Source organism: Sinocyclocheilus anshuiensis, unplaced genomic scaffold (assembly GCF_001515605.1).
Source record: "Sinocyclocheilus anshuiensis isolate Anshui unplaced genomic scaffold, SAMN03320099.WGS_v1.1 scaffold1038, whole genome shotgun sequence".
NCBI lineage: Eukaryota > Metazoa > Chordata > Actinopteri > Cypriniformes > Cyprinidae > Sinocyclocheilus > Sinocyclocheilus anshuiensis.
The window spans coordinates 939,872-952,385 of NW_015536540.1; the positions used below are offsets into that span (position 1 = coordinate 939,872).

Consider the following 12,514-nt stretch of genomic DNA (forward strand, 5'->3'; position numbering starts at 1 on the left):
TCACCAAAGAATTCTGAGGGAAAAACTATCAAGGTTTCCAAAAATATTAAGCAGCACAACTGTTTTCAACATTGATAATAAGAAATGTTTCTTGAGAACAAAAGCAGCATATTAGAATTAATTCTGAAGGATCACATGACACTGAAAACTGGAGTAATGGCTGATGAAAATTCAGCTTTGCCATCACAGGAATAAATTACATTTTAAAATATATTAAAATAGAAAACAGTTGTTTTAAATTATAGTATTTCACAATATTGCTGATTTCACTTGGTGAGCATAAGATATTTCTTTAAAAACATTTTGAAAAATCTTACTGACCCCAAACTTTTAGCAACAGAAATCAGACAGATCTCTTTCAGGCCTGAAACTAACTTATAAAATTCTCTAATATTTCCAAGACTGTAGGACCCTGTTGATAGTGACAAATAAAAAGCATGAGTGTTAAAAGTGAAGTGTGAAGAGTGAATTAATAAAATACATGCTCATCACTTATCTATTAAAAATGTTTCTGCGAGTTTAAGAGGTCTCACATGACAAACATCGGCTTAAAAGTACAATAAATGAACAATGTCCTTAAAGATGAAACAACAGTAGAACTGCTTTGGAAACAATCCTTATTATTTGACACCAAAATCACACACTTCACCTTTAACCATTAAAGATTTCCAGAAGTATGTTGCACGATCTTTAAAAATGTGTGCAGAAACAAATTTCCACAGTTCATTGTTGTGTTATGATGTTCAAAACAATGACTCGCATAAGAGAAAAGAAAAATGTTGTTTGAGATGACACAGAACTGGAACAATGAATAAAATCTTGCCTGGTAAATTCCTTCCTTCATACAGAATACATCAAATTTACGGCAGCATCCCAGAACTCCGTAGCTCTTGTCATGCGGGAAATGTCTGCATCAGTCTTTTGTAAAATGATCCTAATATAAAACATGGCTAAATAAAAGATAGTTAGTTAAATACTAAGATGAGGTTGAGAAGTAAGATGATCCGCTGTTTGCCTTGTGTTTCCAGTCTAATAGAAGCCAGTGTCTTGAGCCGCCCAGTTCGGTGTCTAGAAAGAAATGGAAGCTCATTAAAGATGCAGCATATAGAACAGAGGTTTGCTCGAAACTATTTCTTCTATTAAATGTTTGACATAAATATATTTTAAAATGGTCAAAATGTTCTGACTCATGCAATGTCTTCAAAGTGAATATCAAGCAAAATACAGGACAAGATATATGACGTGAATTACTTCACTGACATAAAATCCGATTATTCAGACTTTACGCGGAGTCTGGGCTTTGTGCAAGATATTTTGGGGAACTATACGCCGACTAATGCTGGCTAATGTTCAATTAAGGAAAAATGCTTCAACGCTCAAAAGCAAGTTTCCCAGCACACTCATTTCTTGACGGTAATGATTCCAATGAGGCTCGGCTGAAGGAAAAACTCATTAGTTCAGTCTGAATTGTTTGCTCTGAGTCCGGTACCTCATTCCTGCTGCTGTGGCTTAGCTTCTTCTCGATGTTCATGGCCAGCATCTGACTACGGAACGACAGGCTCTTGGTCTTCTCGATCACCTGCTGATACGGCGACACGGCGTTGTTGCCCATCACCACGTGACCCTGAGTAGAAAGCACTCATCAGGGAGGAGCAGCCAAACCATTTAAGACTTTAAAAGAACACTAGTATAAATGATCAAAGAACTTTTCCAAGTATTACAATGAAATAGTAAAGGCTTTAGAGGATTTAGTGGTTCAGCATCACTTTGTTTTTATAATGACTTGCAAAACTTTAGACAACCATTTTTTTTAATGAATTACAGCTCATATACAAGCTTATGATAATATCTTAGGCAATATTCTTTAACAAACACACAAACAAAAGGCAAGAAAACTAAAACTGACTTGTCCCTTTAAATCCCAGTTATAGAAAGAGATCAACCAGAAAAAAGTTTTTGTTTTTTTGTTTGGTAACACCTCACAAGAAGATTTCATATGTTAATGTTATTAATTCAACAGTTTAAGTGAAATATGTAATATTTTTACAGCATTAATTAATCTTAATTTCCTCGAATAGATTTTTAACATTTCAGTATAAATTAACATTATTGTATTATGAACATGAATTAGCAATGAAAAATAAAATATTTACATATTAACATTAACCTAGATTAATAAAAGATGTGAAAAGAAAAACTAAAAACAAAATTAGTAATGAATTTAACTTTATTGTAAAGTGCTACCATGATTTTTTATCATTGACTTTTGTAATATGGGAAAGAGCAGCTTGAACATTCTGCTAAACATATCCTTTTGTGCTCCACAGAAAGAAAAAAGGCTAACACTTCGGTCCCATTCAGTAATGCATTAACCAGCTATGAGTCTTCTAACTAACTATACAAACTCTCAATGAGCAATATAGTTTTACAACATTTATTTATCTGTATTAATGTTATTTATTAATACAGATATTCATTCTCCATTTATGTTAGTTCACAGTGCATTAACTAGTGTTAACTTCTAATTTTAAAACATTAGTAAATGTTAAGATTAATATTAATCAATAAATGCTGTAGAGGTATCGTTTATTGTTATTTCATGTTAATAATGAAATTAAAATGACCATTGATGTTTTTCAACCACATAGCAACACCTTAGCAACCACCCAGAGTCCCCTAGCAACCGCATAGCAACACCCTAGCAACCACATAACAACACCTTAGCAACCACCCTGAGTAGCCTAGTAACCGCATTGCGACACCTTAGCAACCACCCCGAGTACCTTAGCAACCGCATAGCAACACCCTAGCAACCACCCCAGGTACCCTAGCAACCGCATATCAACACCCAAGCAACTCTATCTATCCATTTGATAGATTGTACTGTCTTCAAAACTTTAAAACTTTAAACTTTAAAACTACTTTAAACTTCAAATTTGTTAAAACTGAAAACCTTCAAAGTTCAAGCTTTTAAAACTACTTCAAACTTTCTGGCTAGGCTTTTTCAAGTCAACTTAAAGTTTGTCTACGAACTTTACCCATCTAGTTAACTAATATTATCAATCGGAACCCTACTGTAAAGTGTTACCAAGAAAATCAAAAGATCTGAAACAACATGAGCAAGTCATTTTTGGGTGAAGTACAGTATCACTTTAAGGGGTTATATTCAGCTTGTGAATCTGAAAGATAAATTTCAAAAGTAAAACTTATAATTTCATAAAATAATAAAATTGTTCTAGGCTATGTGCAGCTTAGTTAAACAAAATACAAACAAACAGCCCGCTTTCACTGTTAGAGGTAGTCTAGTGCGTCTCAATCTAATGGGTTTTGTGTTTTGGGCATGTGTTCTGCACCCCAGAGCTCGCTCACCAGTTTGGAGTCAATTTTGGCATCCAGTCTGGCATTGCGGATCAGGTTTACGATCCATCTCTCGGCCTCCTCGGGGGTCATATTCAGCTTATCTGCCAACATGCTGCCCAGAGACAGGAAGAGTGATGGGTGAGAAGGAGAAAATGAGAAATACAGAGATTACCTGAGGTCAACAACAAGCTGTAGCTCTCGTCTTCAAACAAGAGTTCGAACAGTCTCAACAAAAATCAATTGTTTTGATAAACACAAGCTGATGACGAATTAAGTCGCACCACCTCCTCTACGATTAAATGTGAAAACAACAGGTTTCCTGGCACAAACAGTGGTGTTCAAAGAAAATGTTTACAAACATCAAAATAACTTCTGTAACAGGGTTATAATAGTTAACTAAAACCATAAAACACTTTTGTTAACACTAACTGAAATAAAAATATTAACTTTTTTTCTTTCCGCTCGTTGCCAAGGAAAGACTTTGCATTTATTTAGTTGAACTTGATGTTCTAAAATAACTACATCCAGATAAAAAAATATATATTAAATAAAAATCTGTATAACAAATAAAAATTAAAATGAAAACAAGATAAAAACTAAAACTAAACTATTAATAAAAACAAAATAACACTTATCTCTAAACACACTGTTGTACTCGCATCTATCGCAATCTTGATTTCCTTCAAGCTGGTTCTTTAGAATGTATACTATTGTGACGTCGCTCAGCTTTTGTCAGATTTGGCTGGAATCCATTGATCCTGGCAGCGTGTTGAATCATCGCAGCGCGGTACGATCTTTTTACAGAGCTAAGAGGATTAGCGAGCACTAGTCTATCAGGATTCCTCCTGGGAGGTGGCGCTACCTGATGCTGATGCACTGATGGATCCGGCAGAATGTCTCGAAGATGAACAGCCGTGCATTTTCAATGAAATCCTCCAAGCAGGCCACCAAGAAGAAATCGTTCACCAGAACCTTGAAAAGAATAAAATCCATTCAAATGATCTGCTTTGAAAGTTGTGTTATTGACGGTCCACTGAAGGGCCTCAAGACTGAATTTTGTACTTTTACACAGTCTGTTTAAAATTAACTTGATTTTCTATTTTAAAAAAAGTAGGCTACTACTGGTCGGTGCTGATAGCCTTGTGGGCAGTGCGCCGACATACAGCGCCGTTGCGCTACGTGTGTCCTGAGTTCGAATCCCGCTTCGATGACCTTTCCCAACCCCTCTCTCTCTCTCTCTCTCTCACTTCACTTCCTGTAAGCTCTGTCCAACGCTAATAAAATACAATAAAAAATCTTAAAAAAAAAAGTTTTTTTTTTTTTTTTTTAAAGGCTACTGGTATTTAAGAACAATAAAAAAAAAAGAAAAAGTAAAAAAAAAAAGCATTTATTTAAAACTGTCTTTTAAAGTGTCAATTTTGAACCATTTAAATTATTTATTTTTTAAATCTTACTGATCCTACACTTCTGAATGGTAGTATATTTATATAAGAGCCGTTTCCTCTGAAGAGGCAAGGGAGGCAGTGCCTCCTCAAAATACTGGATGGGAAAAAAAGCTCATTGTACAAAAATAAAACAACGTCAATATTACAAAATATATTTTTTATATATTTTTTTATATATTGCTTTTTTTTATTGTTCTTAAATACCAGTAATTCTTTTTTTATTTTTTTTTATTAGCATAGGACAGAAACAATGTCAATATTACAAAATATAACATTAAGTGTAGAAATTACTTGTTATTCTATTCTGTCCAACAGCGACACCAGCAGATAAAGTTACAGTGCGAGTCTGCATCTCTTTCGCCTCCCCTGAGCCTACTGAGTTTTAACAGACCCTCTAGTGTGCTGAGTTTGGAGGGGGGTAATTAAGAATGAATGGGAAGAAGTCACGTGAGAGGAGGCAATGCCTCCATCGCAATATGATGGGAGCGCCTGTTGGCGTTTATGGGAAGACTAATTTAAAGAAAAGGAAGTAAGCAACTCAAAGCAACACATGTCAACATAAGAATTAAAATGGCACAGAAAACATGATCTGTACAGAGTTTTTAGTGAGTAATCAGCTTGGTGAAATTTAAGGTAAATCTCAGTGTCTGTGACCAATATTTACCTAGCTTTGATGACTGAGGATCCAAAAAATGTAAAAATAGTTAAATGTTAACTATTAAAAAAAACACAATTTACCCCCAATAGGTGTATTTCTTTAATAAAAAATGTAATTAAAATTTTTAAAATCCCTTCACTGCAGCTGAACTTTGATCAGCTTTTACAGACACAAATACTTCAGGCGTAAACTGAAACTGTGGTGAAAAGGCAGGGGAGATTATTTTCACAGGTCTGAATGCTGAACGCTCCCTCTGGCCCAACTAGGCCACGTCTAAGCGAGGAGCTGCCTCAGAGCTGTAGGTCTGAAAACTGACAGCAGAAATGTCTTGAAAAGCCTAGTGGGAAACAGCAGTAAATTACAGTAGACAGGGATTTTCAGTGGATGAATGGTCCTATGGCTCCAAGCAAAAGCATGAGAGCTCCTATCGATGCTTGTCTCTAACCGATTCAAACAGAGGGAAGCAGTGTACTGAGGGAATCACAGGAATGACAGCCCTGGTAGCTGCATTACACACACACAGCGGGTGGTGAACCTTACCGACTCACACTCCCTTAGTTTTTTCTGAGCACTGTCGAAATCAAAGTTAACGTAGAGACACTCCACAAACTCTGTGATGGGATCCTTGTACGTGTACGACTCCTGTTGAGAGAGCAAAAGCAGAGAGGAACATTAATCTCGTGCTAATTTGACAGCAAGTGCCAAAGTCACGGGTATAAAATGTGGCGGTGCCCCAAGAAGCACTTTAAAACAGACGCTAATTCACCAGCTCTGAATCAATACTTAAAAGGAAGCACATCTAGTATGAACGTAATGGAATGCAACAACGCTTGTTGAGCTAGAAACCTCAATGAAGAATCTGTGAGCTCATTCATCAGAACCACAAAGAGGACAATCTTCACAACAACCCACACTGAAATAACTCTCTCGGCTCAGATGCCTTTCATAAAATCACTGCAGTTTTGTGCATAATAGCATGCGTTATTAAAGGATTCTTAACTAGCTGGTTTAACCACATCTTCTCTTCAGGATTTATTTTAGCTTTAATATTGAAAGCAACGTGTTAATGTTGAATTTGATGTAGATTATTTTTTCAGTTACCATAACATTTATTATTAGTATGATGTTACTTCTACAGTTCAGTTTTAACATTAAAATCTGAAAGCATCATGCACTGGTGTAGTTTAGGCAATTTGACAATCAATCAATGCAGTAAAATCTACATTGAAGAACGAACCATTTTGAGATTACATTATCCATTTTGTTCATATATGGCTAACAAACATGTCTGGCTGACATGACCCTAAACCAGAGTAATTATACTCCTACTTCATTTAGGCAATCCGCTTTCTAGTTAAATCTGCAGAGATCATGCTGACCTGTTGAATGACCTTGACCAGGTCTTTGAGGACCTGTCTGCGCTTTCTCACGTCTTTGTTGGTGATTACGGCCGTGGTCAGGTAACGCAGAATGTGAGGGCACATGGTCTGGATTGCGTTCAGATACCTGAGAAACAGACAACAACCATCATTTATACAAAATACTTTATAAACTTTATAAACTACCGTTCATCAATGAATCCTGAAAAAAAATGTATTATGGTTTCCACAAAAGCATTAAGCAGCAAAAACTGCGTAAAAAATGTTTCTTGAGCAGAAAATCAGCATATTAGAATGATTTCTGAAGGATCATGTGACACAGAAAAATGGAATAATGGCTGCTGAAAATTCAGTGTTGCCATCACAGAAATAAATTAAAATTAGGGCTGTCAACATTAACACATGCGATTAAATTTACAATCCTTAACGCAAAAAAAAATAATTGAATGCAATTAACGCAAAATTACTGAAGCACAATTTCTATTCTAAGCCTTTAACCCAATTTTGCTTCTCTGCTTGCGATCAGATCATTTTAAGCTGCTAAACTCCAGGAAAGATTTCAGTCCAATGATCCAGTAAGAGAATGCATTCAAACAATCCGTCCAAAACAGCGCTAATAAAGGAAACCAGGCTGATTACATCAGAGATTGCAGAGAAAACAGAGACTCACATTGCGATTTCAGTGAATTATTCATTCCAGTGTGTTTCGCTTTTAAACACGAGCTCTGTCATATTCTGTGATTGTCTCTGAAGAGCACGAGCCCTCACATGTCACGCGCTTGTGTGAAGTACAGACTGAACGGAATGTCAACACATCCCACCGCTGTATGGCCAGATGAGACGCAAACTACGTTTTCTTGACTGGATAACCAGTCTCGCTAGTAAAGTTTTGATGGGTGAAGACTACAATCAAGGTAAAGATGATTGCGGTGGCATACAGGAGTCGTTCAGTAAGCACGCGTGAGTCCATTATGATAATGCTTGTATGAGTGCTCTTGACGCACTGACCGCACATTGTATTTATGCACAGGCACAGACATTTCCGTACATTCACGATAATGTTTTGATTTGTCATGTGTATGTTGCTGTTTAGTTATACTGAATGGATCTGTGTACTGTAGTAGATATATGCAGTCAGCTGTCAGGTTGGTTTAGTGTTTTTTTGGCATCACCATGTGGTCCTGTTCGGTATCGCAACTTGAATTCTCTAAAATGTAAAAAAGCTATTTGCTGTTGCACTGTACACATTCTATACAATTCAGATTTTTTTTTTTTTCATATGTGCTTATCTGGGCTCCTTATATCATTTGGTTCTTTGGTGTCCTTTTGGAGTTCTTTTTTGGAAAGACATCTACATTTAACTTGAAAAAAGCTTGCAGAAAATACAGATTTTTGAGAATCACCCTTCAATCTTTTTACTTTTACTTTGCTGAATATTGCAAATGATGACAAAATAAACATTGGAAACAAGATAAATTAAATCGCGATTAATCACAGAAAAAGGGTGTGATTAATTAGATAAAAAATTTTTATCTATTGACAGCCCTAATTAAAATGTAAAATATATTCAAATATAAAACAGTTATTTAAATTCACAATATTAGTTTTTACTGTATTTTTGATTAAATAAATGCGGCCTTGCCGAGCATAAGAGACATCTTTCCGAAAACATTTTAAAATCTTACCAACCCCAAACTAGTGTATTTTTGTTCGTATTTAGATTTTATAATACCTGAAAAATAATCTATAATATTTTGTAACAATTGAAACAATATTGAATCTAAATCAGATTAAGAATTGAGAAACTGAACCAAATCGATTCAGGAAACCAGTATTGATATCTTGCCTTAAAAATGTATCAAAAAGCAAATTAACAATTAAAAACCAGAGTTGAAAAAAAAAAGCAGTTGACATTTCGTCAACAAAATCTGCTTTGATTGGTTCCAGATTTAATATTATATCGCAATGGTCCTTTAAACACTCAACACAGACTGTGTCATCTTCAAAGTGCTCAGACCGAGCGGCGCTCATTATATGGTCACGCAAACATGCACTGTTCCCCCTAAAAATATTTAACGCTTTCAAGAGCGAATCTCATTAACTGCGAATTTTCCAGCTACCCTCTCTGAAGTAATTGTTGCAAACACAACTCGCACTTCCTGGCAAGTCCCTTAAGCAAGTGACATAAATGTTATGCAAATGTAGTTTGTTGCACTTCTACATTCTTTAATGAGCAATTTGAGGGCGCTTGTTTTAGCGGAAGAGGGAATTTCTGTAAATCGCACTCACTGGGGCTGATAGAGGAACAGCTCGATGATGTTGTCTCTGCCTTTGGGGTGGTTAAAGAAGACAAACAAAGACCAGTGTATGAGCCACATCCTCTGCTGCAGCGACTGAAGAGGAGAACTCACCGACTGAACCGAGGTAGGAAAGAAAAACATGGTTTAATTAAAAATATGTCAAAACTGCTTCAGTCTTACTCATGTCACATTGTTGAGGCTACATTACAAGCACAGACTAGCAAAGCAAACGAGGCTGCCGTAAACCCACACGCATCCATCTTTAACCTCACCGCAAATAAAAATGCCAAGCGTTTACTTCTCAGAGCTGATGCAATGTAAATGTCATCCCGGTCAATTTTGTGTGTATAGTTGATTTAATGCCTGACATCTGCTAAAGGACTGTCATATCTGAGCTCAAAGGAACATGGATGATCCAGCAAATTAACCAGTGGGAAGGATATTGGATTTCTTCAGCTGATGAAATACAGCCGCAAAGCTTCTATTATACAGGGAGACAGAGGTTTAAAGGATGCCAGACAGACATACGTTGTTGTCGATGGTCTCTCGTAAGCGCGTCAGGTCCTCCATGGCCGCCTCCCAGTTCTGCATGAGGATCTCGGATGCCAGTTTGCCCCAGAGAGAACTCAGAGCATTCCTGTCCGTGGAGGGAACCTGGTCAAGACAGAGACATTTTGTCAGTATCAATTTCTGTTATTTTTCACAGTGAAATCTCACTGGTACAAAATCCCACTCCCGTAGCTATAAATTCTCTGATATATAGTTGCTTTAACATTGACTAAAAATGAATTGTCATTGTCTCGATTGGTTGTGACACAAGAATAAACCTACAGCTCTGAAGTTATTACTTGTATCTTTAGTTTCACATGATCCTTTAGAAATCATTCTAATATGCTGATTTGGTTGTTTGGGACACTTTTTTCAGGATTTCTTCATTTATTTTAAATTAATCAAATTAATATATCCTTGCTGAATAAAAATATGCATTTCTTGCAAATATTCTTACTGACTCTAAACTTTTGAACAGTATGTGGTTTAAATGTCACAAAGAATTTGATATTTTTTTTAATAAAAATGATTTTATTTTATTTATTTAATAAAAAGTCGGACATAACCTGGTATAAGCAAAGCTATTTTTGCAATATTTAAAACAGCTCATTTAAAAAGCATAATACTTTGTTTGGGTTATGCTCATTTAATGACCTTTTGAAACATTCAAAGGTACTGTTTCCAGTTGTTTGTTCAGATAAATTACTAAAAACAAAAGCCGTTAAAGCACTCAGGAAAGAAATAAATTCATTTGTTTCTTAATTTCTGCCGAAGGCAATAATTTCAGAGCCTATTTCACACGTCACAAATTATATAAAAAAAGAAAAGGATAAAACACTAGCGATCTTGTTGACATAAAAAACAACACTTACAAGCACACGGAAGAAGTAAAGATACTCTGCAGCCCCTGAGTAGTTGCCACACTCATACTGGAATTTGGCGTAACGGTACAGCGTATCCAAATATTCCTGACGAAACTGAGGGAATAAACGGAGACAGCAAATCATTGCTGGAACGAAATATTCAACGATGCAGTAAGTTGTTAATTAGCTTCCCTGAAAATAAAAACGATATAATTGGATTATAATTGGTTATAGTTTGAGTCACGTTGCAAAACTTACACCATGTTTGTCTGCTAAATATTCAAACAGCATCCTCCCATCTCTAAGAAAAAAACAAGTGCATGGTAGTGGTGACTTTACATATGTTACGGTGCTTAAATAACAGCCATACAAATCAAACAGAAATTATATTTCAAGAAGCAGTAAACAGTAATATGATGACAGCAGACCTGGTGGACTGCATCTGTCTCTGAGTCTCTGGATCTTCAAACATCTTCACAATAGGCTCCGTTTCAGACTGGAGCTGCTTCAGCTGCGCCACCACTGTGGTTCTTTTCTCCCTTAATGCTGTAGAGTAAAATTTCTACATGTAATATACATGCAGCTTATAGTACTGCACTCTATATGATGTGAAAGTCTTCATTACTGATCTGGATATTCTTTTATTTAACTCTGTACTCGAAGTATATTTCCGGTAGGAAGGAAAAAGCACTTACAATGTGGAATGTCTTTGTCAGAATAGAGGTTCTTATATACATCCATGGCAAAGTCCACCATGTTAGTTTCACTGAGAAGATCCAGCTTCCCTTGGAGAAGTTCTTTGTCATTGTAGATCTGAGAAAACAATAAACCGATTTAACAGCACTATATCAGGCTTTCTGAATATCCTGAAGAGGAATTATGCAGCATAAAAACAAGACTTTATCCAAATGCACTGAAATATTACATTTATGTTGTCATTTAAGGTAACGTTACTGTTGTACCAACTGATGCTATCTGATATTAATATAGCTAGCATTTTTACACATAGCACAATAATTAATGACGACAATATTCACGTTAATATTTATGGTATTTACGTGGTACTTTAAAGAAAACCATGATATTTAAACACAATAACAGTATGTCCCAGTACTATGGTACTGTAGAAACACAAAGAGAGTTCAGAGCTACAGAATAAGAATTCATGCGTTTAATATAACGTTAACTGATCTGTCAGGAATAAAAATAAATACATATTGAATGCAATTATGTCTATAAAGAGGTCATTTCTGTTTAATATCAGATACGAAATCAAATCATTTTTCCAGATCAGCTGACTATTCGCCACACGTGGTGCTGCCCATTTAGCGACTACTAACCAAATAAATATAACTGAACAACAAAGTAATACTTTACACTAACTGTAATTTCTATATTACCTCCTTGACAGACAGAAATTCCAGCAGCGGAAAGACCAAATGCCGATCTAAAAAATGCGCGATCTTGGTGGTCAGGTCGTACTCCGCCATTTTGGAAATGAAATGAGCCTTTAAAAAACTTTATTTAAACACTGAAGAGAACAGTGACCTGCTGCACCCCACAAGCACTGTCAGCCAGTTGCAAAACTGAAATTACTCATACTTTGTCAATAGATTGGTACTGGTTCTTGTTTCTGTAAATCTCTAACAAATTCGTATGGGATCTGCTTTCATCTTTGTGGAATTGTAATTTCTTGTTTTGATGAAGGTAGGCTATAGAATATACTGTAGGCTATGCTAGTAGCCAACTGAGCCATTCATTTTATTCAGCAAATTATTATAGCCTACATTTGTTTAGTAATTTAAATATGTTTACAAAAGGGTAAAGAGATGAACCAAATTTAAAGAAATGGTCAACCTCTAAAACATACATGCATACACATACATTTAATTTTCACAATAGCAAGCTTAGAAGGATGCATAACAGGATGGAAATAAAGAGCTAAAGTAAGCATTGAGAA

General features: G+C 35.8%; 1 protein-coding gene across 2 annotated transcripts; it reads right to left on the reverse strand.

Moving 5' to 3' along the window:
- Window positions 1–600: 600 nt before the first annotated feature.
- LOC107697097 (eukaryotic translation initiation factor 3 subunit E-B) lies at window positions 601–12,069 on the reverse strand. 2 transcript variants are annotated; one of them, XM_016497742.1, is made up of 13 exons: window positions 11,955–12,069; window positions 11,250–11,367; window positions 10,983–11,100; window positions 10,813–10,855; window positions 10,564–10,668; window positions 9,671–9,796; window positions 9,132–9,256; window positions 6,843–6,969; window positions 6,004–6,105; window positions 4,223–4,332; window positions 3,370–3,472; window positions 1,490–1,624; window positions 601–1,068 (listed from the first exon to the last, which is right to left on the reverse strand). In XM_016497742.1, exons 1-13 carry the CDS (start codon window positions 12,042–12,044, stop codon window positions 1,030–1,032), a joined length of 1,341 nt encoding a protein of 446 aa, XP_016353228.1. In that variant the 5' UTR covers window positions 12,045–12,069; the 3' UTR covers window positions 601–1,029. The 2 variants fall into 2 exon arrangements, with proteins under 2 accessions (XP_016353228.1, XP_016353234.1); XM_016497748.1 differs by lacking the exon at window positions 9,671–9,796.
- Between the last annotated feature and the right edge of the window lie 445 nt (window positions 12,070–12,514).

What these genes read in the sequence shown, in the direction of transcription:
- LOC107697097 (XM_016497742.1), bottom strand. Translation starts at nt 12,044, where the DNA reads ATGGCGGAGTACGACCTGACCACCAAGATCGCGCATTTTTTAGATCGG. An exon ending in AGACAGATGCAGTCCACCAG is followed by an intron (nt 10,856 to 10,982) that starts GTCTGCTGTCAT and finishes TTTTTTTCTTAG; the next exon opens with AGATGGGAGGATGCTGTTTG. An exon ending in CATCAGTGCATCAGCATCAG is followed by an intron (nt 3,473 to 4,222) that starts GTAGCGCCACCT and finishes GTCTCTGGGCAG; the next exon opens with CATGTTGGCAGATAAGCTGA.